The 27,406-nt window shown below is 46.9% G+C and overlaps 8 protein-coding genes across 50 annotated transcripts in view; 3 read left to right on the top strand and 5 right to left on the bottom strand.

Annotated features, from left to right (window-relative positions):
• The first annotated feature begins 67 nt into the window (after window positions 1–67).
• Window positions 68–6,353, top strand: LOC108131965 (uncharacterized). Of its 2 annotated transcripts, XM_070278158.1 has the most exons (4): window positions 68–238; window positions 343–2,701; window positions 2,767–3,108; window positions 3,189–6,353. In XM_070278158.1, exon 4 carries the CDS (start codon window positions 3,268–3,270, stop codon window positions 6,307–6,309), a length of 3,042 nt encoding a protein of 1,013 aa, XP_070134259.1. In that variant the 5' UTR covers window positions 68–238; window positions 343–2,701; window positions 2,767–3,108; window positions 3,189–3,267; the 3' UTR covers window positions 6,310–6,353. The 2 variants fall into 2 exon arrangements, with proteins under 2 accessions (XP_070134259.1, XP_070134258.1); XM_070278157.1 differs by lacking the exons at window positions 68–238; window positions 343–2,701; window positions 2,767–3,108 and having other exon boundaries at window positions 3,136–6,353.
• A 58-nt stretch (window positions 6,354–6,411) lies between these two features.
• Window positions 6,412–7,765, bottom strand: Echs1 (Enoyl-CoA hydratase, short chain 1). The gene is made up of 4 exons (XM_017251150.3): window positions 7,747–7,765; window positions 7,570–7,686; window positions 6,648–7,366; window positions 6,412–6,584 (listed from the first exon to the last, which is right to left on the bottom strand). The coding sequence occupies exons 2-4, from the start codon at window positions 7,664–7,666 to the stop codon at window positions 6,519–6,521; spliced, it is 882 nt and encodes a 293-aa protein (XP_017106639.2). The 5' UTR covers window positions 7,667–7,686; window positions 7,747–7,765; the 3' UTR covers window positions 6,412–6,518.
• A 127-nt stretch (window positions 7,766–7,892) lies between these two features.
• On the bottom strand, window positions 7,893–9,107 carry LOC122321086 (modular serine protease). Its single transcript, XM_043210304.2, has 2 exons — window positions 8,321–9,107; window positions 7,893–8,261 (listed from the first exon to the last, which is right to left on the bottom strand). The coding sequence occupies exons 1-2, from the start codon at window positions 9,018–9,020 to the stop codon at window positions 8,074–8,076; spliced, it is 888 nt and encodes a 295-aa protein (XP_043066239.1). The 5' UTR covers window positions 9,021–9,107; the 3' UTR covers window positions 7,893–8,073.
• Window positions 9,108–9,222: 115 nt separating this feature from the next.
• On the bottom strand, window positions 9,223–11,569 carry tum (Rac GTPase activating protein tumbleweed). Its single transcript, XM_017251142.3, has 4 exons — window positions 11,429–11,569; window positions 10,438–11,371; window positions 9,593–10,380; window positions 9,223–9,539 (listed from the first exon to the last, which is right to left on the bottom strand). The coding sequence occupies exons 1-4, from the start codon at window positions 11,505–11,507 to the stop codon at window positions 9,466–9,468; spliced, it is 1,875 nt and encodes a 624-aa protein (XP_017106631.1). The 5' UTR covers window positions 11,508–11,569; the 3' UTR covers window positions 9,223–9,465.
• A 250-nt stretch (window positions 11,570–11,819) lies between these two features.
• Uba3 (Ubiquitin-like activating enzyme 3) lies at window positions 11,820–13,277 on the top strand. The gene has a single exon (XM_017251143.3). The coding sequence runs from the start codon at window positions 11,820–11,822 to the stop codon at window positions 13,170–13,172; it is 1,353 nt and encodes a 450-aa protein (XP_017106632.1). The 3' UTR covers window positions 13,173–13,277.
• Window positions 13,154–14,459, bottom strand: LOC108131984 (enoyl-[acyl-carrier-protein] reductase, mitochondrial). Its single transcript, XM_017251149.3, has 2 exons — window positions 14,166–14,459; window positions 13,154–14,113 (listed from the first exon to the last, which is right to left on the bottom strand). Exons 1-2 carry the CDS (start codon window positions 14,377–14,379, stop codon window positions 13,254–13,256), a joined length of 1,074 nt encoding a protein of 357 aa, XP_017106638.2. The 5' UTR covers window positions 14,380–14,459; the 3' UTR covers window positions 13,154–13,253.
• A 197-nt stretch (window positions 14,460–14,656) lies between these two features.
• LOC108131983 (E3 ubiquitin-protein ligase RNF25) lies at window positions 14,657–16,905 on the top strand. The gene is made up of 3 exons (XM_017251148.3): window positions 14,657–14,808; window positions 14,875–14,943; window positions 15,008–16,905. The coding sequence occupies exons 1-3, from the start codon at window positions 14,801–14,803 to the stop codon at window positions 16,044–16,046; spliced, it is 1,116 nt and encodes a 371-aa protein (XP_017106637.2). The 5' UTR covers window positions 14,657–14,800; the 3' UTR covers window positions 16,047–16,905.
• Window positions 16,906–16,949: 44 nt separating this feature from the next.
• The window catches only part of shot (dystonin-like protein short stop), a 74,841-nt gene continuing 64,384 nt past the window's right edge, over window positions 16,950–27,406 (bottom strand). For 12 of the 42 annotated variants that reach the window (XM_043210887.1, XM_070278955.1, XM_017251099.3 and 9 more), the window contains 16 exons: window positions 27,305–27,316; window positions 26,785–27,010; window positions 24,772–26,731; window positions 24,537–24,711; window positions 24,268–24,327; window positions 23,946–23,990; window positions 23,487–23,558; window positions 23,173–23,347; window positions 22,991–23,108; window positions 22,703–22,932; window positions 22,529–22,646; window positions 20,745–20,938; window positions 19,434–19,707; window positions 19,194–19,374; window positions 18,529–18,618; window positions 16,950–18,202 (listed from right to left, as the gene is read on the bottom strand). In XM_043210887.1, the coding sequence (XP_043066822.1) occupies window positions 18,061–18,202; window positions 18,529–18,618; window positions 19,194–19,374; window positions 19,434–19,707; window positions 20,745–20,938; window positions 22,529–22,646; window positions 22,703–22,932; window positions 22,991–23,108; window positions 23,173–23,347; window positions 23,487–23,558; window positions 23,946–23,990; window positions 24,268–24,327; window positions 24,537–24,711; window positions 24,772–26,731; window positions 26,785–27,010; window positions 27,305–27,316 (4,072 nt within the window). In that variant the 3' untranslated portion in view covers window positions 16,950–18,060. Of the gene's footprint in view, window positions 18,203–18,475; window positions 18,619–18,780; window positions 18,847–19,193; window positions 19,375–19,433; window positions 19,708–19,868; window positions 20,048–20,744; window positions 20,939–22,528; window positions 22,647–22,702; window positions 22,933–22,990; window positions 23,109–23,172; window positions 23,348–23,486; window positions 23,559–23,945; window positions 23,991–24,267; window positions 24,328–24,536; window positions 24,712–24,771; window positions 26,732–26,784; window positions 27,011–27,304; window positions 27,317–27,406 lie in introns of those variants that run through there. The other 30 variants (XM_017251133.2, XM_017251109.3, XM_017251129.3 and 27 more) reach the window with 17 other exon arrangements.

The following is a 27,406-nucleotide window of genomic DNA, read 5'->3' as shown; positions in this document are numbered from 1 at the left end:
CAGTGTGCCGTTAAGCGCAATGACTGTTGTGCCTTAGCAAATGTTATACTTTGAAATTTAATTCAAATTCGGATTTTTCGTTTTGTGAATTAAGTTAAATTGTTTGTATAGCGAATATTCGCGAAAAAGCTATTACGCTATGGCGTTCAAAAAAAGTAAATGCTGTTGGTCGTTAAGCCAACGCCAACCTTTGAAACAGAACCCAACCACTATTTTATGGAATTCTTCTACAAATCTGGTACATCTATCTGTTTGTTTTTTTAATAAAATAAATTCATGGCTTACTTTTAAGAGCTTTTTATCCGGAAAGGAAAGTAAAAGTTGTAATGTTTTTATTTTTAGAACCCTCTTCACGGATGGAATCGCCAACAAGCCACCGACCATGATCTATATGAACGCTGCTGCCGCCCAAAAAATCAAATTATAAAAAAGAATTTACTGCCTCAAGAAATAACAGAATTAAAAAATATACCGATTCCTGAAAAAATCAAATATCAAAGAACGCCTCCAAAATGGCGACAGTTGCACGAAAAACTACTCCAAGATAAAGCTGATGAAGAGGCTCTAATACAAACCCAGGCCAAATGGAACGATTGGATAAAAAAGCGCCAGGCATTGGACCTATTCCAGCGTCTTTGGGAAAAGAATCGGAAAATTTTGGAACTCAAAAGGAAAAAAATGGTACAAGATGCCCTAGACGCGGGACAGGATCCGAAACTGGAACCCTATGTTCAATACCCTGACGAAAACACCCCAGATCCAGTTTTAAAATCTTTAGCGAAGCATAAGAGAAAAATCATTGGCGCAGAAAAAGCTATCCTAAAATTCTTTCCCAAAAAAAAGAGTAGCAAGTCCTCCATAAAAGGCATTCCTAAAGCTCGGGTGATGCAAACTCCATTTGGGGCTTATCGGGAGGATAAGGAAAGCAGACAAGCCAGGATGGTTATGCCATTGTTCGATCGAATGCTTAAAAATGAGACAGTGCCAGAACATAATCGTATCCTTAGAAGCCGACACCAACTGAAAGAACGCAAGCCCATTGCAAGTAAAGAGATTGAAAAGGTTTACAAAAGTCCTAAAACCGATGGAACTGAGGTCTCCCGTCATGTTTCTTTCCAAAAGAAAGTACGGTACGGAACTGTAGAAGATAAGGAGCGACCTGTAGAAGCAAAATTCACAGCGCCGTTGAGAGATCTTTTAAAGAGCAAAAAGTTCAGGATACCGGAACATCATAAAATCTTACGAAGTAGCCATCGAATGAACATCAAGCCAGAAATAAGCCGAGACAGTTCCCACACTGAGTCGTTAGATCCAGATTGGGATCTTTGGGAACTGGACAGTCTTGGATATGATCAAAGATTCAGGCCAAGCTTGAAAAATCAGCAAAGGAACAGTTTATATTCAAAACATCGAAAATCATCTTCTGCCAGTTTTAAATTGAAGAATATAAAGCCAAAATTCACACAAGACTTTAGGAGTATGCTAAAGGGCGCCGCCCTCAAACAACCAGAACTTCATAGATCTCTTAGAAGCGTTCATGACTTACTCCAAATCTCAAAAAAAGAATCAGAGGAAGAAGATGGGAACTCGTCATATGTACTCAAGCCCAAGGTGGGTGCGTTTCTAGACTCGGATTCATACGAAAGTTTGGAGCGTCCAGTATCAGTTGCTCCCACCGAAAGGTCTAGCTTGGGTCACAAACTAAAAGACGTTTTTGTTCCAAATCCCCGTGCATACAAAACAAAAACTGAAAAAACTGAAAAAACTGAAAAAATTGAAAAAAGTCGATATGACAAAAATAGATCTATGAATTTCGATAGGGCTTCGGTAGCTAGCTATTCATCCAGACTAAAGGAAAAAGGCTCATTAAAGAGTAGCAAGGATTTTAAAGCTCTACGGGGACCACTGAAAAAGTTTTCGGATTATATTAAGAACTCAAAGCCAGACTTGTTGCTCCACAAACGGAAGCCTACGGAAGCGAATACACCTGCTTATCTGCCCGACACCATGAGCTTGCAGAGCAAAACCGAAACGGATTCAAGATTCAATATAATCGCATCCGATACGTCCTTCAAGCACTCAAAGAGAAAGCTGAAAGGTGAATCTTCAAAACACACTATCAAGAAGCAGCTATCCCTGAGGTCGGTGCTACGGGAATTGCAGCACCAAACTGTGGAAACCATAAGTGGTATGAACGAACCAAGGGATATAGAAGACATCATTCGCGATAAGCAGGCCGCAGTGATAGAGTACATTAAAAAGCTGATGAAGATTGCAGGCGTACGCGAGGACTACCGTCCCCCAAAGGAGCCCAGAAACTTTGTCCAGGAGAACATTAACAATATCCGGAACATGTCTAAAAAGATTACCGAAGCTGCTATCGCTGATCCCAAGCGACACAATCTATTCGCCACCCATTACGATTATCTGCGATGGCATTTGAGTCCCAGACGAAATTATATCGGAGATGGCCAGTATGGTTTCCGGAATTCTCCGGATGGGTGGACTTATCCTTTAGAATCTATGAAGCCCATGGTAATCCGTCGATACGATTTCAAGGGCTGGCGTAAACTCATGGAACGATACTGGGAGAAAATTAAACTCCTCGTTGAAGAACCTACACCGACTAAAACTGCGAGTGACCACCCACACGAAACACCCGAGAAATGTGACTGCTGCATTTGCTATACTCTAGCTAAAGGTAATTAATTATTGGTTTTACATATTTTTCTATGAAAGTTAAAGAATATTTCACTTTTATTTCAGGAAACGAACCAGACAGTGCGCTTATTAAGAAGATCAAAACACAATGGCGTCGAATTGAGCTTAGGAACTTTTACTGTCAAATGCGGGAAAGGGAACGCTTCCGAGGATCGATTCTAGGAAGATTCTATTGACATCCTTAAAGAACCTATTTGTTTGGCGTCCCAGTAGGATCATACCTACGATAAGTAAACGCTGAGGACTCAAAGAATAGTAAAGTCATTACTTCTCTCGAGTCTCCAGCGCTTACTTTCGCATGTATGATTTTAAAATATTTTTACTCTTAATGTGATCTATTTTTCGGAGGAAATTTTGTCAACCTCCGTTAGATGTATCCCTAAATAGGTTAGTTTTTACATTTTATTTTTATTTTTCTCCTTTTAATACATACTAAAAATTTGGCTTTCTTTTTTTAAAATGCTAAGTGAACTGAAAATAGCGAAGCTCAATAGCCAAAATACCTGCACTTCCTACTACGACTTTCTTACCTGTGGGCCCGCCTGCATGCAGACCCTGAATTGCAAGCCGCTTCCGGTTCCTGCCAGGACTAAATCAGATAATGAATCGCCACCAGCCAAGATTTTTCGGAACGGGAAGAAATTCTACGGCGTAGAGGATACGGCGACGCAGTGGTATGTCCACAAAAGGAGACCTCAGGTCGCCAAATGCCCCAAGCCTCGCATGTTCGGCTACAAGTTCCGCATGCCCATCCGGAATGCCCTGAACCACAAGAGTACGACGGCTCCTTTTCGTTTTCCAGGGCGGAGAATTTCTCCAGAATTTTTATGCCTGCTGAAGAGGCACCACGCCAGTCTTCCCGGAGTCAACAGGGTGTCCAAACGCTATCTCGTACAAAAGCCCAGCTTTTCTTACTACAAATACGGTCCGGACGCAAAGAGTCGGCCCATGCGTCCTGGCATAGAAACAGCGGCTCCAGTGACGTTTCCCTGCAGGAATATGGTCTGTCCTCGGCGAAGAACGATCGAAGGATGGGACATTCCGGAGGAATCGTTACAGGTGCAAGAGAGTGGTTACGCCCTCGAGGAGGAGAAGTCAAAGGACAAGGATGACCAGGTTCAGGAATCCAAATCAGAAGTCCCTAAAAGTAAAACCGAAAGAAAAAAGGCTCGTAAAGTTTCTCCTGGAAGCGCTTACAGTTCGCAGAAACCACGAAGGGTTGCTCCCTTCCGGGAGCCCTTGCTACATGGACTTTATACCACCCACGAACCAGAAGAACCTGAACTACAATCGATACCTTCTAGACATAAGAGTTCTACGTCAGTCGAAAGGAAGCCTTCTAGTATAAGTACTATATCGGCAACCAAGACTTATTGTTATCCTGCTGAAAATATTGAGGATCCTGATCCATCTCGCCCATCTGGAGTCACTGCGTGCTGCGACCCCGTCTCCTACGAGAAGCCGAGGAGGAAAAGAGATCCGCGCCGCATCGAGTTTGAGAATCAGCCCTTCTATCAGGCTATCAAAAGATCCAATTATGAGAGATTCCCAAGCAAACCAAGTAAAAACATGGTCACATGTTCAGCTCCACGCATGCATGTCGCGAATTCCCAGGACGAGGAGAACTGGGCCGTATCCTTGGAAAGAGAAGCAAGAAGGGAGAAGGCAGATTACGAACGAACTGGCTACCGAGTACGTCCAGAACCGGAGAATAAATTTTTCAAGTCCATGTGCTGCCCCCGCCAAGTTGGCGTCCAACGCTCGGAACGACCCGATTTCTATGATGGGACGGATGTGGAAATGCCACCGGATCACCCATGGGGATGCTGTGGCTATGGGTACGAGGGCTTTGTTCACCGCTCTGACTTTAAGGATATTTACGAAAAGAAAAAGAAACGAAAGAAGCCACCACCATACTGCTACCTATGGTCTGCCGTGGATCCGAACATCCGGGAGGAGGAGAAGCAGCGTCTGGCGGAGATTATGTGCCGTCAGCGGAGGATGTGTTGTGAGTCAAATCCATATTTCTTCTACTGGTCCAGGGCACAACAAGATGTTAGAATGCAGGCAAAGCGACAGTTGGAGGAGATGGATATAGAATCACAGGAGGAACATTATCCCCCGCCACCATGTTTTCCAAAACCCCATGAAAAGTCTTCTAGAGCCTCGGTTGTAAGCTTTGGAAATGCGGATTTGTGTCACTCAGATGCCGAACCAACTCCTATGAAAGACTCCTATACTATGTGCAGCACAGAGGGAAGAGGAGCCGTGTGGGAATCCAGGCGTCAAAGAAACACAGATGACAGTCCTTTTGCTTGGGATGATGATGACCCTCCCACCGAATCGTGTCCCAGAAATGATAATACTGGCAAGTACTTGTGGAGCGGTCCCTTGGCCACGGATTCGCATCGGGCTCTCCCCCAGAAACCACGATTGCTGCCCCGTTTGAATGCCTTCGCAAAGCGGCTTCTGTTCCATGGACCCAGCAGCCTGCCAGTGAAACCCAACTCGGATCGCAAACATTCAGAGAGGGAGAGATCCAAGAGAGCTGCCATTTGCCGAAAGTTGGAAAAAGAAACGCCCTACTGCATCCAAAATGCCACTACCGATGGCTACAGTTCCAAACAAGAAGCGGCACCCTCTAACTTGGAATCAAAAAAAACCAATTACCAAGCCGTCGCAAGTGAACAGCCAAGGATACAGGATGTGAAGGGCCCCAGGGATCCTAGCTTTTGGCAAAGAACCATGGCTCCGAAAAGACGCAGTAGCCCATCCCCGAAACCCAATCGAAATACTTTCTATAATCCCAATGCAAACTGTAGGCCATCTACACTGTCCCCCGAAAGGGGGATACCCCGAACAAAAACCAAGGGGTCAAGGAGTTGGCAAGCAACCCATAGAGGTTCGTCAGTAGGATCCTATATATATCAGAACTATCAGGGCCCCCCACCCACGACACACACGGCATATGTTAAAGACACCAGTGGCTCGGATGATATGCCAGAAAGGAAAAGATCCGCCACTCATACAAGCTTGAGTAGCGACTCCAGCGAAGTTGAGACCAAGGATACCTGCAAGAAACGGGAGTCCAGAGCCCAACGAGAGTGGGAGGAACGCCGTAAGCGGAGAAAGGCCAAGAAGTGCAGGGAAGGATTCGCTAGGACCAGTAATGATTGGTTCCTGACCTCCCGGTCACCAGTACCACGCCACCCAGAACCTCGTCGATCGAGAGGGCTGACCATGCGAAACTGTGAATTTCCCAGAGAGCCCAGTGATCCAGCACTGATTACACCCCGAGGCGATCGATTCCTATTTGTCCAACACCCTCGCATGTGTAGAAGAAGGAGGCCACCTAGTCGTCAAGCTCATACTAGTCAGTGCAGTTGTGATGACAGAACCAGAAGCAGAGGCCCAAGATCAAGAATGCGGGGAGGAATCGATTATCGAGAGGGCGACTATCTGCGACAAAGGAGACGAGGTGAAGAGGCTCATGGTTTCCCGACCGGGTTGCCGGTTCCGGTCAACAACAAGCGGGTGCATTACACAAATTCTTTAAATTTTCAAAAACATTTTTTTTGTTTCGATTAGGAATATGACATGCAGCCTGGAGCCTCACTGCCCGGGGGGTATTCCACAAATAACCGAGTGGAGTATCAACTGGCAGTCAGGCTCACAGGCTGCATAATGTGCTTTAAAAGTTATCACGATTAAATTTTTAATTGCATAGAAAAACGTTGAATTTTTTACAAATATATAAATGCATTGCTGGCTTTAAGGATCTGGTGGGTATATCCATCTTATTCATTGGTGAACTTGGCTGGGCGCTTCTCGGCAAAGGCAGTCATACCCTCCTTGCGATCGGCCTAAAAAATAAATCAAAAATAAATTTTTAAAATAAAAAACTTGCATAGAATTGTTAAGCTTACGGTGGAGAAAGTGGCATGGAAGGTGCGACGCTCATACTTGAGACCCTCCTGGAGAGTGGTCTCATAAGCTGTGTTGACGGCCTCCTTGCACAGCTGCACGATCAGATTGGAGTGGGTGCCGATCTTCTCGCCCAACTTGATGGCCTCACCAACCAGCTGATCAGCGGGAACCACCTTGCTGGCCAGACCCAGCTTCTCCGCCTCCTGGGCGGTGATCATGTTACCGGTGAGGCACATCTCCATGGCTTTGGACTTGCCAACGACGCGGGTCAATCGCTGAGTGCCACCAGCTCCGGGAATGGTGCCCAGCGCGATCTCGGGCTGACCAAACTTGGCCTTCTCGCCGGCATAGATGATGTCGCACATCATGGCCAGCTCGCAGCCACCGCCCAGGGCGTAGCCATTCACGGCAGCAATGATGGGCTTCTGGGTGCGGGCCACCTCGGTCCAGTCGTTGAGGAAGTTGCCCTGGATGCACTGCGAGTAGGTGTTGGGCAGCATCTCCTTGATATCAGCTCCAGCAGCGAAGGCCTTCTCGCTTCCAGTCAGAACGATGGCAGCGATGCTCTTGTCCTTGCCAAACTCCTGCAGGGCGGTGGACAGCTCCTTCATCAGGCCATTGCAGAGGGCGTTCAGAGCCTTGGGGCGGTTCAACGTGATGACAGCCACGTTCTTGCCCTCACCAGCAACTTCGGTCTTGATAAACTCCCAGTTACCAGCTGTGGGGGGTGTGAAAGAGATGGCATTATGAGGTGATCGTGAGGTTACGCAATCAATGTTTGGCACCGGCAGCGGAGACGGCAAGGGAATAACAGATCATATTCTGGACTAAATCAGTCCCTTCTTGTTGGTTTGAACTAATACCGGCAGCGGAGACTTTGCAGTTGGACTTTGATCTCCTGCAGTGAGATTCTATACTTACAGGTGCTGGCAAAGCGAGTGGCCACCTGTGGCTGGCGTGCGGCTGCCAGCAGGACACACTGGGCACGGGAGGCGAAGAGCTTGGCAATGTTGGCCATTTTCAATGTTACTGGACCGGCTAGAATCCAAGATATTATCTAATCGGTTCGCTGTGAAGGCCTCAGTGGGGGAGACTTACTTGGAGAAGCACTGGAGCAATATTGGGGCCCTCGAGTTGGGGCTAGTGTGACCGCACTTTCAATATGAGAGAGCAGGGGCTTAGCTCCAATATACAAAAAATTATTCAAGGGGGGGGATTGGAAACAACAGGTGTTTTACCATATTTTATTTTTATAAATTATTATTTTTATATTATAAATAGAATACAGACATATAATATTATCGCTTTTTTAATCATGTGCTCCAACAGCTCCAAATAGCTCCAACAATCACTTTCCAATACTAAAGCATTCCCCAAAAACCGTTACAATTTGAATTTCAAAAACCCTCCAATGAACGTATTTTCCTAATACTTTGGCAGAGTACTTTCTGTGTGACGACTGGAACTGGTTTCCACCAACCAAATGTTTTCTTCCCGCAGCCTTCGACTTCTTGTCACACTTTCCCGGCGTATCCGCCAAAGTAAGAAGACCAGGATCACCATCAACAGGGAGAACAAGGATATCGTCAGATTAAAGAAGAATGCGGTTGGAGCTGCTGGTAAAAATGATGATTAAGTAAATGTTCAATGTGGAAGATCAGCAATAACTTACTTTCACAATAGGGAAACTTTTTCATCCACATGGAGCCATGGCACGTATTGCCGGTCTCTCCTTTCAAGGAATGCTCGGCGGGGCAGTCATAGAAAATGGATGTGCCTCTGGGAATCCTTGTTCCAGCATGGATGACAGCATTGTTTGAATTTTTGATTATCACATTTGGCAAATCCGGCACCAGGCAGCCGTCCTCCTTCTGTGTGGAGTTGGTCCTTGATGGATCATTCTCCGATTTTGTTACACCTTCGCACAATGTTCCGTCTTCATCATCACCGTCTGTGCAATCCTTGATGCCATCGCACAGCTTGGAGTAGGGCATGCACTGGCCGGAGGAGCAATGCATCTCCCAGTGGTCGCAGTTGGCCTCCTGCATTTGGGCCCGACACAGCCAGCGTTCTTCGTCCGAGCCATCCACGCAATCCATTATGCCGTCACACACCGCCGTGCTGGCTATGCAGGCTCCGTAAGTGCACCGAAAAGAATAGCCCGGACACCAGACTTTCTGGCACATGGCTTTAGTCTCGTCCGAGGCGTCCTGGCAGTTGGCAGTGCCATCGCATAACTGGTCCAGTGGGATGCAGTCGCCGCTCGCACATCGATGACCGCAGCCCGTAGTGTTAAAAAAACCCCAACCACCGGAGACGACAGTGGAGAGCACAAGCAGCCGGAGGGAAAGATTCTGATGCGCGGTGAACATTCTCAGTTGATATAGTTGTAGAGACTGGCACCTCCATGCCGTGGTTTGAAGTACAATTACTACTCAGGCATGGAAAAAAACCCGTTTTATGATGATATGCCGATCACTGAGAACATGCTTCTATCAGGGATTTTCCTGAGCAAATTCGATTATTATTTTTAATATAAAGAGTCTCCATTTAAGACTATTAAAATAGGCGCTGTTATCAAATCCATTTCACTTTATTTCCCATCGGGGGTGATTTGTGTATACTTATGTTAGTACGAGTAAGGTGCTTCAGTTTATAATCGAGTACTTTAATTATAAAAGAAAACTTCTATGCGGGGTTAGTTGGGTACAAATATAATAATTACAGCCTGAGTGGGGCTGGCCGGAAACAAAAAAATGTAAATACTTGAAGTAAACTTAAGTAACACGTCAAAAGCTTTCAACAAGGAAAGTCAGATTATTTTTTGTGGGCAGAGGCTGGCGGTGTTCCATAGAACTTTCGCTTTTTGATAGTGCCCTTGAAAGGAGTAGCTGAAAATCGGAAAATAAATAATTGGGTAATTACATCATAAGAATAGGCTTACCATATAAGGAGAGTAAATCCTTGTTGCTGCTAGGTACTCGCTTCACCACAGTGGCCGGCGTCCGGGTCTGATCTATGGCAATGTACTGCTCCCAGAACGACACGGGCAACTCCAGGAGAGCCTTCATTACCTGCTTCTGGGTAAAGACCTCCGTATAGATTGCATGTTGGTCTGGATCTGGCGTCGAGTAGCCCACGATTGTGGGACCGAAGATAAGCGACAGATTGTCGATGGGCATGAGCACCTCGCGGCACTCGGCGATCCGCTGGAAATGCAGAATCAGGAAGGCCAACGTATCCCGGTTGGCTTGTGGCAGCTGTTTCACCGACTTGTAGAGCATTTCCTGAGCATCTTTGGCGTCCGGATCCTGGACTGCATTGGCAAAGTCCTTCCACTGACTGGTCGGAATGAGGGGCTCAGTGAGGGACCTCAGGAAATCCTTTACACAACAGCACAGCACATAGATGTCTGTGTTCCCCAAATGGGGCGTGGCCTTTCCCCTCAAGAACTGCTCCTTAAGAGCCTTATACTCCCGCTCCGACGAAGACAGCCTGTAGAGTCCCACCTCCTTCAAGCCTCGGGCCTCAATCTCGTTCACACAGTGCACAATCAGAGCCGGAATCATGGGCGCTACTGAAGGTGCAAAGTCACTGACATAGCCGGTCATGGTCTTGGCCGTGGGCGTTCCTGTCTGTGGCACACAGCTGACCGTAAGAAGATACCGGCAGTCAATGTGACAGCGTACAGGGCAGTCCCGACAGCGAAGGCCAACGGCTCCAAAGCGAATTCTGAAATAAATAATGAGGTATTAATAAAGATCAGAGAATCCCTGCGTTCACACCTACCGCTTCTGGCACTGAACGCAGTTGTCGCCGCGCAAGAACGTCTTCTGGCTGAAAGTGTGTTGCCTCATGAGGGGACGATGTTGGATCGGGGTGCCCGATTCAGCAGCCACATGGGGAGCCATTGCGTTTACTGGTGTCAAAGGTGGAGCGGTGGGCTCCTTCAGGGCTGAGCGACGCGGCGTTGAGGACAGACCCTCGCCGATCCTCTCGTGGCCACCGATCACCGGCAGCGACTCAATGGTCGACTCTGCCCGGATCACTCCTTGCCCGTCCTGGGGTATGGTGACCTTGGTGGTGGCGCAGAAGCGCTCAGCGCCCTGACCCACATCCACTGTGTGCTGCTCCACTCCGATACCCAACCCAGAGCGACGTGACTTTGTCGTCGTGGGTGTATTTCCTGACATACTGCCATTAAGACCCGTGCTAAGCCGAGATCTCTTATTGCCCACACATGGAATGGGATTCTTGGGCAGCGAAGGACGGTGCTCTCGCCAGGATTTCGATCGGCGCACATCGAGGAAATCGTCCTCAGAGTGTGTGATGGATAGATCGGACAGCAGCGAACCCGTAGAGTTGATATCCCCATAGGATTTGTCTTCCCTGACTGCATTTAGGGACTTCCTCTTCCGGGAAGAGGGCAGTGTGTGAAGAAAGGCCAACTTATCCCGGGTCTCGTTGTTCAGATTACGTTCATGGCGCAGTAGATCAGCTACGGCCATGATTTTGTTCTCCATAGCATCGCGTTCATGCTCAGCCTGGCGACGGGCCTTGATCTCCATATCAATGATGCGGCGGGCATGGAACAGCTTGCCCTCCAGGTCGCCCATTTTGGTCAGCGACTTGTCCAATTCGCTTTGGATCCTCGCCGTTTCCGCTGCATACCCAGCACACTTTTCATAATACTGTTCGAATATTCGTAGAAAGCGAAGGAACTCTGGAAACACACTCAAATACAGCAAACATTTAAGAATAAATAGAAACCTTTACTCACCCTCCTCGGCAGTTCCGTCAGTTAGTACCTGCATACAACGCCGCAGATCATCAAACGACGCCAAGGCAGAAAGCGCCATATTCGGTTATTTTCTTAATATCTGCTAATATATTTCACTTTACTTGTACTCCGTGGGCACTATACTTTTCGTTCCAATACAATTTTCTATTAAAGATAGGCTTTCCACTGAATTAATCCACAATAAGCGCGATCAAAAGGAAGCACGCTGCAAAGGACGCTACAAATTTTCCGGTTATTTTCAATTTTGATAGTGATGACACTATCGGCATAGAGACTGAAAACAGTGTTGCAAGACTTTCTGTGGTATCAGCCCTGTTCAACACTGCAGGCATTCTTGGATTTTGTATGACTGTGGCTCCAACAATAAAGAATGTCGGTCCATTCGCCTAATCCTGCTTTGGTTTTGCAAAATAAGCGCTGGAACGGTCTGCGCAACATCCTGGAGCGGGAAGGACCCTTCTGCAAGGATGACTTCTCTGCCTCGCCCGACAATCTGGAGTTTCTCCAGACCAACTGCAAGTTGTTGGTGATTGGAGCCGGTGGTCTTGGCTGTGAATTACTCAAGGATCTGGCTTTGATGGGTTTTGGCAACCTGCACGTCATCGACATGGACACCATTGAACTGTCTAACCTTAACCGCCAGTTCCTTTTCCGTCGCACCGACATTGGCTCCTCAAAGGCCGAATGTGCTGCCCGGTTTATCAATGGAAGGGTGCCCACTTGCCGGGTGACGCCCCACTTCAAGAAGATCCAGGACTTTGACGAGACCTTCTACCAGCAGTTCAACATAATAGTGTGCGGACTGGATTCGATTGTGGCCCGCCGATGGATCAACGGAATGCTGCTGTCCATGCTGCGCTATGAGGACGACGGCTCCTTAGATACGACATCCATCATTCCAATGATTGACGGTGGAACTGAGGGATTCAAGGGAAACGCCCGTGTGATCCTGCCCGGATATACGGCCTGCATCGAATGCACCTTGGATTTGTTTCCACCCCAGGTTAACTATCCACTGTGCACGATAGCCAATACGCCTCGATTGCCGGAGCACTGCATCGAGTATGTAAAGATCATTCAGTGGGACAAGGAGGCGCCCTTTGGCGTGCCCTTGGATGGGGATGACCCCCAGCATATCGGATGGGTCTACGAACGGGCCTTGGAGCGGGCCAATGAGTTCAACATCACCGGAGTCACCTACCGCCTGGTCCAGGGCGTCGTCAAGCACATAATTCCTGCAGTGGCAAGCACAAATGCAGTCATAGCAGCAGCCTGTGCTCTGGAGGTGTTTAAGCTGGCCACCAGCTGCTACGACTTTATGTCCAACTACCTCAACTTTAACGATCTGGATGGAATTTACACATACACCTACGAGGCGGAGAAATCGGAAGGGTGCCTGGCCTGCAGCAACGTTCCGCAGACAGTGACCATCGAGGATCCCAACACCACAACACTGGAGGATGTGATAAAGCAGTTGTGCGACTCGCCTCGTTTCCAGCTGAAGAACCCAGCGCTCACCACTGTGATGAAAGATGGCAAACAAAGAACTCTATACATGTCCACTGTGAAGAGCATTGAGGCTGCCACCCGGAAGAACCTCACCCAATCCCTTGGCGAACTGGGGTTGCAAGATGGCCAACAACTGACTGTCACCGATGTCACCTCGCCTTCGGCCATGACCCTCCAGCTCAAGTTTCAAGGCAATGAAATCGAAATGGTCTAAGTTTTATTTAATCACATTGGAAACCCATTTGGGTTCTCCTTTCATGTAAATAACAATTAAAGATGGAGGCTCAGCCTGCACCTAGTTGCTCATGTCCAAAATAAACTTTTTGCCCGTGAATCCTTTAAAACTCAGGGCCGCTGCCGCTGCATCTTGAAACTTTTCCAGTGGCACCATCTCGTGCGCGGGAGCGACAAACTTCCCGTTCTCCATAAGTTCAAAGATTTCCTTGAACATTTCGAAACGTGCGGGAGCGTTGTAGTTCTCCTTGGCCCAGCGAGTCATCCAAAAGCCTCTAAACGAAACGTCCTTAAAAATAAGTGGACCAGTAGCAACAGTCACCGGCTCCCGCGACATGCCACCGTAGGTGACCATTACGCCTTTCTGGTCTAAATGCCGCGAGACTTCCGTGGCGCTCTTACCACCCACACAATTGAAGGCCAAGCGTGGTTTCTTCACCTTGCCCGTTTTAAAAATGTCACTTTTGCGGATCTCAGCCTCTGTCAGAACCTCAGTGGCACCCAGGCACTTTAGCATCTCCTTAAGTTCGGCTATCTCCGGGCGATCCCTAACGATGCCAATACTGTTTATGCCCCAGGCGCGGCACAGCTGATGCACTGCCTGCCCCACAGCACTGTTGGCTCCGTTCTGGATGACCGTGTCGCCTGGACACAGCTCCACAAAATCCTTCAACATACGATAAGCAGTGCAGGGATTTACAGCCACTGTGGCAGCCTCTGCTAGGCCCACTTTCTTGGACACAGCCAGCAGCTGGTCCGCGTTATAGACGCCATGAGTTGTCCACGTGCCAAGACCTGTTGCTAGTAAAATGACATTTTGACCCGCCTTAAGATCCTTGACATTTTCACCCACGCATATCACTTCGCCCACGAACTCATTTCCCCCAACGGCTGGAAACTTTGGTTTCACTGGATATTTTCCTGAAAATCGAAAAATATGACTATAATTCTCAAAAAAATTATTATTCTTTACCTTGAATTGTGTTTATATCGGCTGGGTTGATTGGGGCAGCCAGAATCTTTACCAGGACCTGTTTGCCCTTCGGATCCGGCAGTTCGTCTTCAACCAGCTTGAGCACGTCTAGTGGTTCTCCATGCTCACAGTATTTAAGGGACTTGGCAACCACAGACATGTGTCGGCTCCATTGGGCAGGACTAAAATATGGAATCAGCGATCTGCGCAACATCTCTTACCTAAAAATTCCAGCCGTCGAGAAATAAACTTGTCAAATTTTATAATATAATTTTGTTAGAGTGACCAAAGTTTTCGATGAACAGAAGGTTAATAAGACGAAAGGTTAAATGAAAGTCTTAATGGAATTAAGAAAGAAATGAGCCTTAATTAAAGCCACTTAGTATAAATTTAACCGACATTTAATGACTTTTTTTTAATTTTTTCTTATCAGCTTTTAACAGTTTTAAATTAACCGCCACGGGAAAACAAGTCGGGGATTTTACGAAAGTGTGGCCGATTCTCACCATCCCTTAGGTATTTTTGGCTCAACGGTACACGGCCGCAGTGTTTGTCGCAAAATTCAGGTCTCAAAATCGATTTTTTAAAACAAAACCTCACAAATACTCCATTCTAGAACCGAACTGATAAAAAAAATGGATGCGTAAGTTAAAGAGCACATGAAAATCGATCACAGCCAACAGGTATTAATTATTGAGGTTTTCCGCAGTTTGCAAGATGAGGTGGAGTCGCTGGAGGCAATTCTCATGGAGGATGTTATCATTAAACGAACACCCAGGTATTGAATCCTTTACCAAAAAGTAGCCGAATCGTAAGGCTCAACTTGTTTTATTTTAATACAGCGGCGAGGTAGACTTTATTGAGACTACGGTGCTGCCACTGACGGGCGAGGAGGAGGAACAGCAGTACGTGTGCGTAACACTGCAAGTGTATCCACCGCAAGGATATCCCGATGTCAGTCCTTTATTTAAGCTGCTAAAACCAAGGGGACTCGACGACTCCAGGCTAGAGTCCATCAGGAGCGCCTGCAATGCCAAGATTAAAGAATCTCTTGGCTTCCCAGTCGTTTTCGACCTTATTGAAGTAGTGCGGGAGCACCTGACTGGCAGCAACCTACCCTGCGGGCAGTGCGTGATCTGCCTTTATGGCTTCGCCGAGGGCGACGAGTTCACCCGCACCGAGTGCTTCCACTACTTACACAGCTACTGCCTGGCCCGGCATCTCAACGCCATGCGTCGCAATTACCAGGAGGAATTCGATAAGCTCCCAGCTTGGCAGCAAAAGACCGCTGATGCCTTCCAGGCTCTGTGTCCCGTCTGCCGTGAACACATCGGTGATGATACCGATAGCCTGAAGTGCGCCATGCCACCTTCAGAGCTGACAAATGCTCCGGACTTTAAAGTAACCCAGGAACTCCGGCAGATGCAGCAGCGGATGTCACAGCTCTATCTCCAGCAAAAGAGTCGCGGAGCCATCATTGATGTGAAGGCCGAAGGAGCGGCCGTTATTTCCATTGAAACCGAAGAAGATATTCGTCGGCGCCAGCGTCGCGAGGAGGCAGAGGCTGCTAAGAAGTTGGAGGGCCCGGCTAAGGAGGAGCCCCCCAAAGCAACGACAAGCTCCACATTTGCGCCCGTGGTGCAGGAGACGCAACGCATTGCTCCGGAACCGACCAACAACAACTACCACCATAATAGGCGGCATTACAGAGGTGGCCGGCGGCATCATCATCACCACGGCCACCATCATCGTGCTGAACGCGATCGTGAACAAAATGCGAGCGTAGCAACAGGATCGGCCAGCGGCGGTGGCTCCTCATCGAATACAGGCAGCGGCAAGCAGACAAAGGCCCAGTCTGCCAGCTCCGGGCTTGCCAGGTGACGATGGCTTCCAGAAGAGATGGGGATCCGGATACCCATTGCATTGCCATGCTGCTAATACACAATGAAGCACCATCCCAAACGGCCCAGGTTTAGTTTTATGAGGCGGACTCGTTTCTGTGAATTCCTACTTTCTCATTGATATGTATTTATTTTAGTTAGCTTTAGCGAGCCGGGTTAGCTAATTTTCGACGAACGATGATATTTAGTTGTACATTAACTATTGTATAATGATATTTGTAATGGTTTACAAAAGACTTGCGGCACCATGCCGAGACGATATTACGGTTACGATGATGGTTTAGGGCTATAGGGCATTTAATAGCTAGCAGTTAGCAGCATGTATTTAGCAGCACCCAATGGCAGCGCTGGCGTTGACGAGACCACACCATGGTACACTGGTGATCGGCGGAGATCACGACGAAGACGAAGACAACTACGATGATATTGATATCCAATTACGCATAATCTGAAAACTGCACTTCAAACTATAGCATAAATATTTCTCTCTCTCTATGGACAGCCTGTAGCACAAAAGACAAGTAAGAGTGACAAGCTTGAAAACGAAATAGTTGGAATATCCAAAGTGAAAAGAATCGAAGATGGAGCGCCATTTCTAGTCAGTGAGTGGATAGATGGCAATTGCTGAAGACGGAGGACCCGATACAGGGGATTTGCATTAGCATGCATGCACACATATTTAAATATCACAATTAATTGAGTGTTTTGTGTAGAAACCCGAATAGTGATTCCTAATGGATCGACCATGGTATTATATAAACAATTCAATTTCAATGTGTCAAATCAATACTACGATTGAGAACTATACCGAATAAATCAAATTTCGAAATCAACAAAAACTGATATTTTTCTTAAATAGGGAATTAAAAAAAAGCTTAGATAGTTTATGTTATTATTTTTTGTAAATTTTTATTTCGCATTTAAATTGTTTTAATTTAATTGAATTACAAAAAACGTGTTTTAATGCACTTCCTTCGATTCGTACAACAAAATAATTTAGTATTAGTATTTTACAATATTTATAGAAAGGGGCATCGGTTGCATTCCACCCACTATGCGTCGTAATTCATTCGCTGCCATTGCATATAAAAAAACAAAATAATTATGCAAGACAAAATCTGCGTGTTTGTAGCTTAACAGTTAAATATTAATTAAACTTATAGTAATGACTTTTAGTATATAATTAAATATTTTTATGCGGCTTACAATTTTCACTTTCCTATTAGTTTAATAACAGAACAAAATCAAATTTTTTCTCTTTTAACGGGTTTAGTTATTTTTTGGGTCGTGCCACCCTCTGCCACGCCCCGTTTCCTGCACCAGGTGTCCACCAAACTGGCGATTTTGATGGAGTCCCCAGACGCAAGGTGGTTTGCAGCAAAGGTCACGACATTTCATTCGAATGTTTTTTTTTTTTTCTAAATATTTTTTTTCGTTTTTAGGTTTTTTGTATTTTTTGTTGTTTAATTGCCTTAGAGCACTTGGAGTGTATTTTTCATTAATTTACGTTTGCTTTCCTCTTTAGAAGTATATACAAATCATAATTTTGGAAACGTGTATAACTAGTGAATAAAGGTAGTGGGCATTACAAATTAGTAGTAGCAAAAGGTAGTATTAGTATTAGTAGTACTCGTAAGTAGGTTGCTTGTCTGATCAACTTTGTGTGCTAGCTATATGTCTGCATTCCGTCTCTGATCTCATTTGTTGTGTGGTGTGTGTGTTTGTCTTTTACAAAATATATATATATAGTATAAACGTCTATAAATTGTCTCGCTCCTTAACTCCTCTTCCTTTTAGGGCACTTTAAAGTTAGTCTCTTTAGAACTGTGTGCTGATTCTGCTACATTTTTCTGCTAATGTAGACTTTTGAATATCTTTCGGGGAGTGTTGGGGTTTAGTTTAGAACTTCAGTGCGTCAGTAGTTAGTAAGTAGAGTTGAGTGTGGGGTGTATAAGGGTGTGGCATTCTTGTTCTTCTCCAATATCATCCTTGACTTAGAGCCGGAACGGTTCGCGCTTCTCCGTGGGTGTTGTTCCGCGGGATGTGCGCCGCATGGTTGAGCTGAACGTTGGCTCCGCCGAGCTCTTCCGCGGCGTCTGCATGCCCGAGGGAGTTGAGCTGCCGCTGATGTTCCGCCTGTTCATGGACAAAGTTGAATCGATTAGTATCTCTTCTCGGGAAGAATGGCAGTAACAATCATATAACGTGGTAAAAATAACATAAATAAATGTATTATATAATCTGATTATCAAACTTAGGGATTAGTCGAAAGCATTATGTTGCTTGTTTATCATCGAAATTTTGGTTTTCATGGCATGGACATGCACAGATCACAATTACTAGTACATGCTGGGAAAGGTTGATTTTCCGAACAAATTATAACATTAGACGTTTATAAATCATAATTACTTGCTAATTGATTGACTAGTTAAGGTCTGTGGCTGATTGCTTGTCAACTTTACCCCAAGCTGGTTGGATTCGTGGTCGAGCTGGTGGGCGATGTTGACTTGGAATCGAATGAGGGTATCTTAATCGGTATCCGTGATGGCCGGCTTTTGGTAATGGGAGGGTGGTAAGTATACAACAGTAGTTAGCATCAAAGTTAAACCATAACCGCCCTGCCTACTCCAGATCTTAACTCTAGCCTACGCTTATGTATGTATGTAAGATTATGTTTAGTGTTTTACAACCAAGTCGATTGGTTGTGGTATTACCTAATTGGTTTGAAGCCGAAGCCTGTTAGTGCTGGTATACTGGATGATCTACTCATGCCTCCATTGCTATTTTTTTTTGGTTTTATTTTTTTTGGAGAAGTTTCAGGCACAAGATTGGTTGATTTATGCAGTTAGTGGCATTTTTTTTAGTCGCGTTCAAGCCAATTTCAAAATGTTTTCAAATGCCAATATATATTGTTTGTTGTTGTAAGTTAGCGTTTCATGATGTTGTTTGGTTGTGTGAGTTGGTGTTGATCAATTATTAATGCGGTAAACCGAAAACATGGTGTGGAAAATAAAAATTAATAAATTAATAAGATTTCTCAAAGGTTAAACCCCCCGTGTCTGTCTGCCCCCGTTTCTTTATTCTCCTCTGATCTCTGGTGAAGATTATCCGTAACCCAAAAACCTACCTTGTGGGTGCCGGACTGGCTGAGCCGGAGGCGGTCTTGCGGGTGATGGTACTGGTGCCATTCAGGCGACTACCCGGCGTGGTGCTGGTCACCGAGAGACGAGCCGGACGCGGAGTGGTTCCACTGGTGGTGCTGGCCGTTGAGGGTTTGCGTTGTGGAATGCGTGAGGGAGTGTGGTCGTCTAGAAAATAAGAATTTTATTTAATATTTTAGCCCCTTTTTTTATATTACAAATCAAACCTGTGCTATCCAGCGATAGGGTGGAGCCTTGTCGCGACGGCGGCTTCGATCCTTGTCTGCTGAGCGGGCGCGAGTTGGGCTTGGAGCCGGCACGAGAGCCTCCTGGCGTGAGGCCTGTGCGCGTGCTCGTGTAGGTGACCTTGCGGGGCGTGTACCGACCCGAGGGACCTCCATGGCTGCCCTCGTTGTCGCTCAGTGAGTCCGGAGTGCTGGCCGAGAGCGACGAGCGCGATGGTCTTGACATGGGAATGGAGCGAACCGAACGCTCGCGTACCTTTATTTTTTGTAAATAAAAATATAAGATATTGTTAGACAAGTTATTCGAAAACTAAAGACCCATGGTAACCCCTGAAAATGCAACCAATTTGGATGATATACTCCTGATCCTGTGGTTCTTCTCCTTCTGTTCAACTTTGGTCGTTCTGTTAGACTTACCCAGTGTGTTGTTGGATGACAATGCAGCACATGTGGACTCAGTGGCACCGAGCGGCTGGTATTGCAACGGACGAACACCGTGCCGCCGGCGCCCATGTGAATGGGAAAGGCGCATGGAACCTGGTCTTGAGCACGGATCTTTTCAAAGATTGGCATTAGCTCGGCCAAGTGCTCGTCAGCTAGGGAATTAATTTCGATACGTTTAACCAACAATGGACATTTGATTTACTCGCAATTTGGCAAACGGTATATGATCATTTAAGCCGTGGACAACAACACCTAACCTGGCCTAATCGCGCGATAAAAAAAAACACTGTGTGTGGGGTGTACTTTACTCTAGCAATAACTCAAAAATGTCGCAAGACAAGAAGGGCACTCACAATAATACAATAAAACATCGGTTCTCATGCAAATACTTGGAAAAATAAAGAGTCGGCGGCGCAGCAGCAAGAGCCTTTCATAATTTTTGTTTGTCAACAACACACACAACAAACCCAATAAAAAAAAAAAGATATAATATGGTACATACGGAGAGCTTACCTCGTGCTCTTTGGACTGGAGGATCTTTTGGATTGGATGGGTGAGTGGATGGAGAGATGGGATGGGCTTGAGGAGTCGAGTAATAATTGTATGGATGATACCCGCTTATAGTATTACTTCTCCCTTTGAGATCTTGTACAATTTGGTGGTTTGGAAAATATTGAATATTACTTTTTAAAAAAGTGGATAAAGTATTAGGAATTATAATTACTTTCTCTTGAAATTTTAAATTAATTTTGAAAATAATTTCATATTAAAATTTAAATATTATTTCCACCAAATTGTAAAGAATGATTATTTTGTGGGAAACCTTAGAGGTCCTGCTGTTTGATTTACCTTGATGATGGGACCCTGTCCACTCATGTATGGCGGCAAGTTGGAGCTGCCGCCATTCTGGGCATTGGGTGAGGAGGAGGCAGTGGCGGCCGCATTGGGCGTGGAACGTCTGGGCGTGAATGCGGCCATGCTCTGGGAGACGCCATCGGCCAATATGAATTGCTCGCGTAGCTCAATGTTAGTGCGTCCCTTGGCTGCTCCCGAGTAACATTTTGTGGCATTGGCATTTTTTGTGGCAGCGATTGCAGGTTGCAAGTATGCGGATATGCCCCAAGCGCATATACAACACACAACATACAACATTGACATTTGATGCAATGTTTTTGTTTGTTTTTGTTTGGTTGTAGGGCGAACATATAAACAACAACAATAACAACAAAAGATTTGTTACCGCAAAGTATTTGTCACAGTATTGTATCAGTTTTTTGTGTTGTTTTTGGTTTTTGGTTTTTTTTTTTAGTATTTTGGTGTATTTTGTGGGCGCAGGCGGGTGCATTTCGGGCGTGGGCGTGGTCGTGGGCGTGGCGAGCGGGCAGCGCAAGCGCAGATTATACACAGATAGTGTATAATTATCGGGATCGGTTTTGTCAAGATTCATTCAATTTTCGGATTATAAAAGGAAACCATTTTTGAAAAAAAAGAAAAAGGGGGAAAACATAAAATTAGATTAGTAAAAAAACGAAGAAACAATAACACAAATTAATAACAAAAGATTTCAATTCAAATTTTGCAATTAGAGGACAACGTACAACGAAATTTGTGGAGCTTCGAACATAAAAGGCGTGACATGAGGAGGAAGTACAGTCTGCAGCCGCTGTTAGTTAACAGTGGCTGGCACTCTGTTACACAAATAAAGCGGGATGTTGGGTTAAAAGCATGCTTAATAGTCGGATTAGTTTATACGAGTACTTGTTGTTATATTCACTACCACTAGGCTTTGTTAATACTACTAATCACTAACTAAAAAGGTACAGTAGGTACAGTAGAGGCGGGTTTTTTTTTGTGGGCTTTTGGGGTATGTGTGTGTTTTTTATGGACAAATATCAACTAAGTTACGCAGTTAGATAAACGAAGCGACGAGAATGAGAATGAGGAGAGCAAATGTCAAACCCCTGACCAAGTTCGGGTCCTGGGGTTCACTGGGATCCGCTATTGGTTTCTTATTTATTATTTTTTGGTTATTTCATGAGGCTCTGGCTGATTGGCAATTAAAAACAAATTATTATGCGCTCTGTTAATTCGTTTAGGCAGCTTTTGGACCAGAATTAATAATGAGGTTTGATTAAAGGTCAAAACTGGTTTAAGGCATATCGTTTCATTTCCGGGGTCTATTTAGGCACAGTGGTTTATTGTTGGTTGGCTGGTTGTTTGTTGGTTTGGTTAAATGACCATATCCGTTTGGTATTATTAATATTTAGCATTATAGAGTAATTAGTTGTTAAGCACAACTGTACCTAGGTGTGGTATGAATGCGTTTGTTTTTAAATGAGATGATCGAACGATGCACAGCATCTGGGTATAATAGACAAAATGCATGAGCTTGGGTGGAATGGAGTATTCAAGATGTGGACTACAAGATTACACTATATATGTATGTAGTATATATTGTTTAAATATGCATGGAATGTAATAGTAAATGTGACTTGGTACTTGGTACTTTTGGTAATGGAATGGAAGAAGTCCAACATATTTCGGAAATGTGTGTTTTTTGTGTGTGTACGCAACACAACTAATAATAATTATGGTGTCTGGATTATAGAATCGGATATGGAGCAAGGACTTACCGCGGCAAGGATCGTTCTTCTGCAGGAATTCGTCCAGGGCCACCCAGCCACCGCCCACGCGCACCATGACAGTGCTGCGAAGGATGCGGACCAGGCGCAGTTTCTGGGAGTCTCCAAACTAGAAAGATAATCTTATTAGTATACTTTCCAAGCACAAACTCCTCGAAAACTCACTCTGTATTTGCCCTCGCCCACTTGGAACACTCGGAACTTCTGTCGGCAGGTACACAGCATAACCAGGCGCTTGACTTCGTCGTGAATCTTGTCCGAGTCGGTGGCTGGCTTGCGCTCCTGCCAGTCAGGACGCAGGGCGGCAATGAACTCCTGCCAGTCAATAAGACCCTCGCCATTGCGATCGAAGAGATCGGCCACGGCCTTCATTTCCAAGCCAGAGGTGTCGAATTCTGAGGGGACACAATAGAGTTAGTTTCTATAAACCACAAAAATTGAATAAAATCTTACTCGTGTTGAGAATGCCATCGATGAAGACATCGCGTGGAATCATGCCATTGTTGTCCTTGTCCATTTTTCGGAACAGGTCCGTGAGACGTGACTTCTTGTGGTTCATGTACTTGAGGAACTATAAATAGGTTTTTGGAGGATGAGATTATTCTGATTCTAATATCCAGTTAGAGGATACTTACGCGTTTGCGCCAATCGTCCCAGCTGAAGTTGCGAGCACGCTCCACATCCTTCAGATACAGGAGATGATCGTAGAGCAGGCGCTGGCGCTCCCATGACAGCATCCAGACATCGCGCCACTTGGTCCACAGGAGCTTGGCACGAGGCGAACGGAACTCCAGCTCGGGTCCAGCAGTGCTACATAGAGACCATGACACAAGAGTTACTAAGAGGCCCAAGAACTAAGGTAAAACTATCCAAACTACAGACAAAACACTTGGACATGCACAGCTTGAAGATGACGAAGATGAAGTGTGTCTTTTGGGCTGGTACTTACCTTGGCGAGAACCTGGGGCCATAGTGCGGCAGGCGGTCTCTGTCGGGCGTGTCTCGAGTGGGCGTGACACGACTGCTCAGAGATGCGGTTTAATTTTGTATATATTTTACATAGAGTGGCAAGTAAAGCGGCAAAATGCATATAGTTTTTGATATTCGAGCGGTATGAGCAACGTTTACGGAGCAACGAGTAGCGTAGTGTAGACAAGATGAAAGTAGAATCAAAAAGAGACAAAACAAAATGGTAAAGTAACGAGCAAAATACGCAATACACAAAGTATATAAAAGTATATATAATACACAGATAAGATATAATGTTCAAGAATCATTTGTAGACGCAGCATTTCCAAAAAGTAGTTGAAAAAGTTGAAAACAAAAGAGTTTCGATTTGAGAATTTTGAAGTACATGCGGAATCTATCTATTCTTGACTTTGCAGATCTATTAGGATCCTCAACTTACCTTCCCTTGCGGGCGTTGAGTCCTTGGTCGCGAGATCCCTTGAAGCTGTTGGGAGAAAACACAAGATTAGTACAAGATTCTAAGGAAAGTTTTCGAAAAGCAGACAGTTTTTAGCAGCAATGATTAAGCAAGGTTGCGAGAGTGCAGTTTCGATGTAGTTTGTGGGTTAGCGGCTACAGATTTTAGCGCTACTTGGGGGGTTCATGGGTTTATTTTTGTAGGGGATGGGGAGTTTCAAATGTTAGGCAATCCATTCGAGTGGAGTGAGTAAGCCACGATGGGGCGGCAGGATGAGAGAGAGAGTATAAAGTTGCGGCCAAACCTTTGACGCCTCAGAGTGCCGTCGGGTGACGTCTCGCGCAGATCGTGGCTGGAGCCGCGACTGGTGGTTGTGTGGTTTTTGGATAGGCAGAGAATGTAGGTGTGCAAAACGTTGCAGGGTATTTGGATTTGGAATATTGTAGCAATATATAAGGTGGTGGATTCAAAGAAAGTATATAAAAAAGAAACGGCAAAAATAAATATACAAAATCATAATACACAAGAGATATATACAGTAGAGCTACCATCTAAGAATGAGATTCCACTTACACTGGTGTCTTGCCGCTGCGAGATGGCTTGCGGGCTCCTGGAGGCAGCTGGCGCGGCTTGCAGGCGCGGTCCACCTCGTTCTGACGACGAGCGGTGTTCTCCATGAACTCCTTGTGGTCCTCGATCAGCTTCTCCACCGGTGGAATCTCATCCGGCAGGCGCTCGTGCTTGAGGTCTAAAGAATGGTCAGTAGGATTAATGTAGTCCCTCAAAGCTGTTAAGGCACACAACTTACTCAAGAGAGTGCCCTCGAGTCCGCTGAGCCAGGCCAGCAGCTCCTCAATGGTATCGTCCAGATCCTTGAGCGACTGCAAGTGCTGCTCCAGCTTGGACTCGCGGTTAATGGCCCACTGGCGCACCTCCTCCCAGCGCTGTTGGATGATCGAGAGCCAGTTCTTGATGATCGGAATGGCATCGGGATAGGCCTTGTTGATGATATCCTCGGCGTACTCGAAGGTCTCGGTCTTCTCGCGCTCGCGGACTCGCAGGTCCTTCATGAACTCCATGTGGATGTCCATCATTTCGCGGGACACCTTCTCGTCGTCGGGGGCATTCTTGGCGTAGCGCAGCTTGTGCTCGGCATGATCCAGCCAATCGAACAGGGCCTGGACTCGGGCATTCAGCTTCTCGGCGTCGACCAGAGCCACCTGGAGGCGATCGCCGCGCTTGGCAACGGCGTTCTTGACCTCCTCCCAGATGGACTGCATCTCGTCCAGCTGGCGACCGACCTCCGGGTTGTTGCCGGAGCGTTCCAGGTCGCGACCCGTCTTCAGGACACCCTGCATCTGGGCGGCGCGCTTCTGCAGATCCTGCTCGATGTGCTTGTGGTGCTCGCAGAGTCCCTGGACCGTCTCCAGGTCGCCGTGCACCGGACCGTTCTCGTTCAGCCGGCTCTTGGCCTTCTTCAGCCAGTCGAGCAGCTCACCCAGAGCATCGCTGAACTGGCCGGACAGCAACAGAGCCTCCTCCAGCTTGCGCTGGCGTTCGATGCTCTTGGACCAGACACGCGTCCACTGCTCCTTCAGCTCCAGCAGCATCTTGTCCAGAACCGGACGATCGCCCTTGGGAGCGCGCTCCATCAGGTTCTTGCCGGTGCGCATGGTGCCGTCGTAGACGGACTGCTTGGCACCCAGCTGGCGGTGAGTTTCCTTCAGCTTGCCAATGTACTTCTTGATCTTCTGCGGCTCCTTGGAGGCGGTGGCCTCCTCGATGATCTGATCCAGAGTCTGCTCGGTCTCCTGCAGGTACTGCATCATGCCGCTCCAGGCGTCGTTGAACTCGCGGGCCTCTTTGTAGCCATGGTCCAGAGCACGGGTGCGTTCCGCGGCCTTGCTCACCACTCGCTCCCAGCGATGCTGCACGGAGACGAGCAGATTCTTGATGAGGATCACGTCCTGCTTCTGGCTGAAGTACTTCAGGTGTGTGCCCTTCTTGTCGAGCAACAGCATGGCCTCGCGGTGCGTGCTCACATCCTTCTGCAGCACCTTGTGCTCCTCCATTTGGGCCTGGATGGTCTCCAGCACCCGGGATACGGGCTCTGCGTTGGACAGCAGCTTCTCGGCTTGGGTCAGCCACTCCACAAAGGCCTGCAGGGTGTCGTGGAACTCGGTGGCCTCCTTGAGGGCAATCTCCAGCTTGATCTTCTTGTCGGAGGCCCGGGAGACCACTGCGTCCCAGCGCTGCTTCAGCGTTCGCAGCGTGTGCTGCAGGTTGCTGGACGAGACCTTCATTTGGTTCTGGCGCTTGATGTACTCCTGGCCCTGGGCCTGGATGGTCTCCACCTTGGGCCTGTTCTCCTCCAGCTCGTTGTACACCTCCATAAAGCGCTCCAGCTGCTCGGTGGCCGTTTCCGGCAGACCACCCACTGGCTTGCTGGCTCCAATCACGGCGTCCACGTCGCCCAACCAGCCCAGGATGTCCTGGACCTCGGCTATGTAACCGTGAGCCTCGCGCAGCGCCTCCTCCAGCTCGTGCTGGCGGTCGCTGGCCTTCTGGAGCAGCTGCTTCCACTCGTTGTTCAGCTTGCGCAGTTTCTCCTGCGTAGTGGAAGCCTCCACGGAGCCCTTTTCGGTCTCAATCAGCTGCCGGCCGGCGTCGTTGAGGGTGTCCACCGAGTTCTGATGGGCCTGAATGTCGTTGGCCAGAACCTTGAGCTTGGCCAGCTCGACCTCCAGCAGTTGTGGATCTCCAGGGATCTGGAATAAGACAGTTAGTATCCATATGGCTTGGCTACGATTCTGTAACTTACTGGTTTCAACTGATCCAGGGTGCCATCGGTCTTGTTGATCCAGACCAGCAGTTCGTTGAGGGCGTGCTGGAACTGTCCCAAGTGGAGCAGGGCGTGCTCCAGCTGCTTCTGCCTCTCGACCATGCCACGGAGCAGGGCCTCCCATCGGCGGTTGACCACCGACAGGGGCTCCCGGATAGATGCCGCCTGCTCGGGTGAAGTGCGTTCCGTCAGTTCCACAGCTTGTCTGCAAGATTACCCAAAACAATGTTAGCCAGGTGCGACTAGGGAGTCCAATTCCAAGAAACAAGTGCTAACGCAAGCGAAAAATAATATTTTTGGCAAAAGAGTGGGGCATGCAACCGGTTCGGGGACTGTGGCAACCGAAAAAAAACAAAGAGAACATGCTGGCTCAGCTTTCAGTTTGGGGAAATCTCCGAGAGAAATCCCCGGAACAGCAGCAGGCAACAGGCACTTAACAATATCACAACAATAACAACAACGAATCGGTTTAAAGAATTCTGTTTTGGAACCATCTTGCCTTTGGAGACCTCTGCCAATTGACGGGTTGAGATGGAAGACACGACCCACGCGGAAACGGATTGGATTGGATTTAGAAAGTCGGATTTGTAGTAGATTCTTG

Source organism: Drosophila bipectinata, chromosome 2R (genome assembly GCF_030179905.1).
Source record: "Drosophila bipectinata strain 14024-0381.07 chromosome 2R, DbipHiC1v2, whole genome shotgun sequence".
Lineage (NCBI taxonomy): Eukaryota > Metazoa > Arthropoda > Insecta > Diptera > Drosophilidae > Drosophila > Drosophila bipectinata.
The sequence above is the reverse complement of the archived record's forward strand: the minus strand, read 5'-3'. Positions and strand labels throughout refer to the sequence as shown.

Bases quoted from the DNA above. Each gene is read 5' to 3' on its own strand.
- LOC108131965 (XM_070278157.1), top strand. From the start codon at position 3,181: ATGCTAAGTGAACTGAAAATAGCGAAGCTCAATAGCCAAAATACCTGC.
- Echs1 (XM_017251150.3), bottom strand. From the start codon at position 7,666: ATGGCCAACATTGCCAAGCTCTTCGCCTCCCGTGCCCAGTGTGTCCTG. The intron at 7,367-7,569 runs GTAAGTATAGAA...CACCCCCCACAG, and splicing joins CACTCGCTTTGCCAGCACCT to CTGGTAACTGGGAGTTTATC. The intron at 6,585-6,647 runs GTAAGCTTAACA...TTTATTTTTTAG, and splicing joins TCCATGCCACTTTCTCCACC to GCCGATCGCAAGGAGGGTAT.
- LOC122321086 (XM_043210304.2), bottom strand. From the start codon at position 9,020: ATGTTCACCGCGCATCAGAATCTTTCCCTCCGGCTGCTTGTGCTCTCC. The intron at 8,262-8,320 runs GTAAGTTATTGC...TTTTACCAGCAG, and splicing joins AAAGTTTCCCTATTGTGAAA to CTCCAACCGCATTCTTCTTT.
- tum (XM_017251142.3), bottom strand. From the start codon at position 11,507: ATGGCGCTTTCTGCCTTGGCGTCGTTTGATGATCTGCGGCGTTGTATG. The intron at 11,372-11,428 runs GTGAGTAAAGGT...GTGTGTTTCCAG, and splicing joins TGACGGAACTGCCGAGGAGG to AGTTCCTTCGCTTTCTACGA. The intron at 10,381-10,437 runs GTAGGTGTGAAC...TATTTATTTCAG, and splicing joins TGCGTTCAGTGCCAGAAGCG to AATTCGCTTTGGAGCCGTTG.
- Uba3 (XM_017251143.3), top strand. From the start codon at position 11,820: ATGTCGGTCCATTCGCCTAATCCTGCTTTGGTTTTGCAAAATAAGCGC.
- LOC108131984 (XM_017251149.3), bottom strand. From the start codon at position 14,379: ATGTTGCGCAGATCGCTGATTCCATATTTTAGTCCTGCCCAATGGAGC. The intron at 14,114-14,165 runs GTAAAGAATAAT...TTCGATTTTCAG, and splicing joins CGATATAAACACAATTCAAG to GAAAATATCCAGTGAAACCA.
- LOC108131983 (XM_017251148.3), top strand. The intron at 14,944-15,007 runs GTATTGAATCCT...ATTTTAATACAG, and splicing joins ATCATTAAACGAACACCCAG to CGGCGAGGTAGACTTTATTG.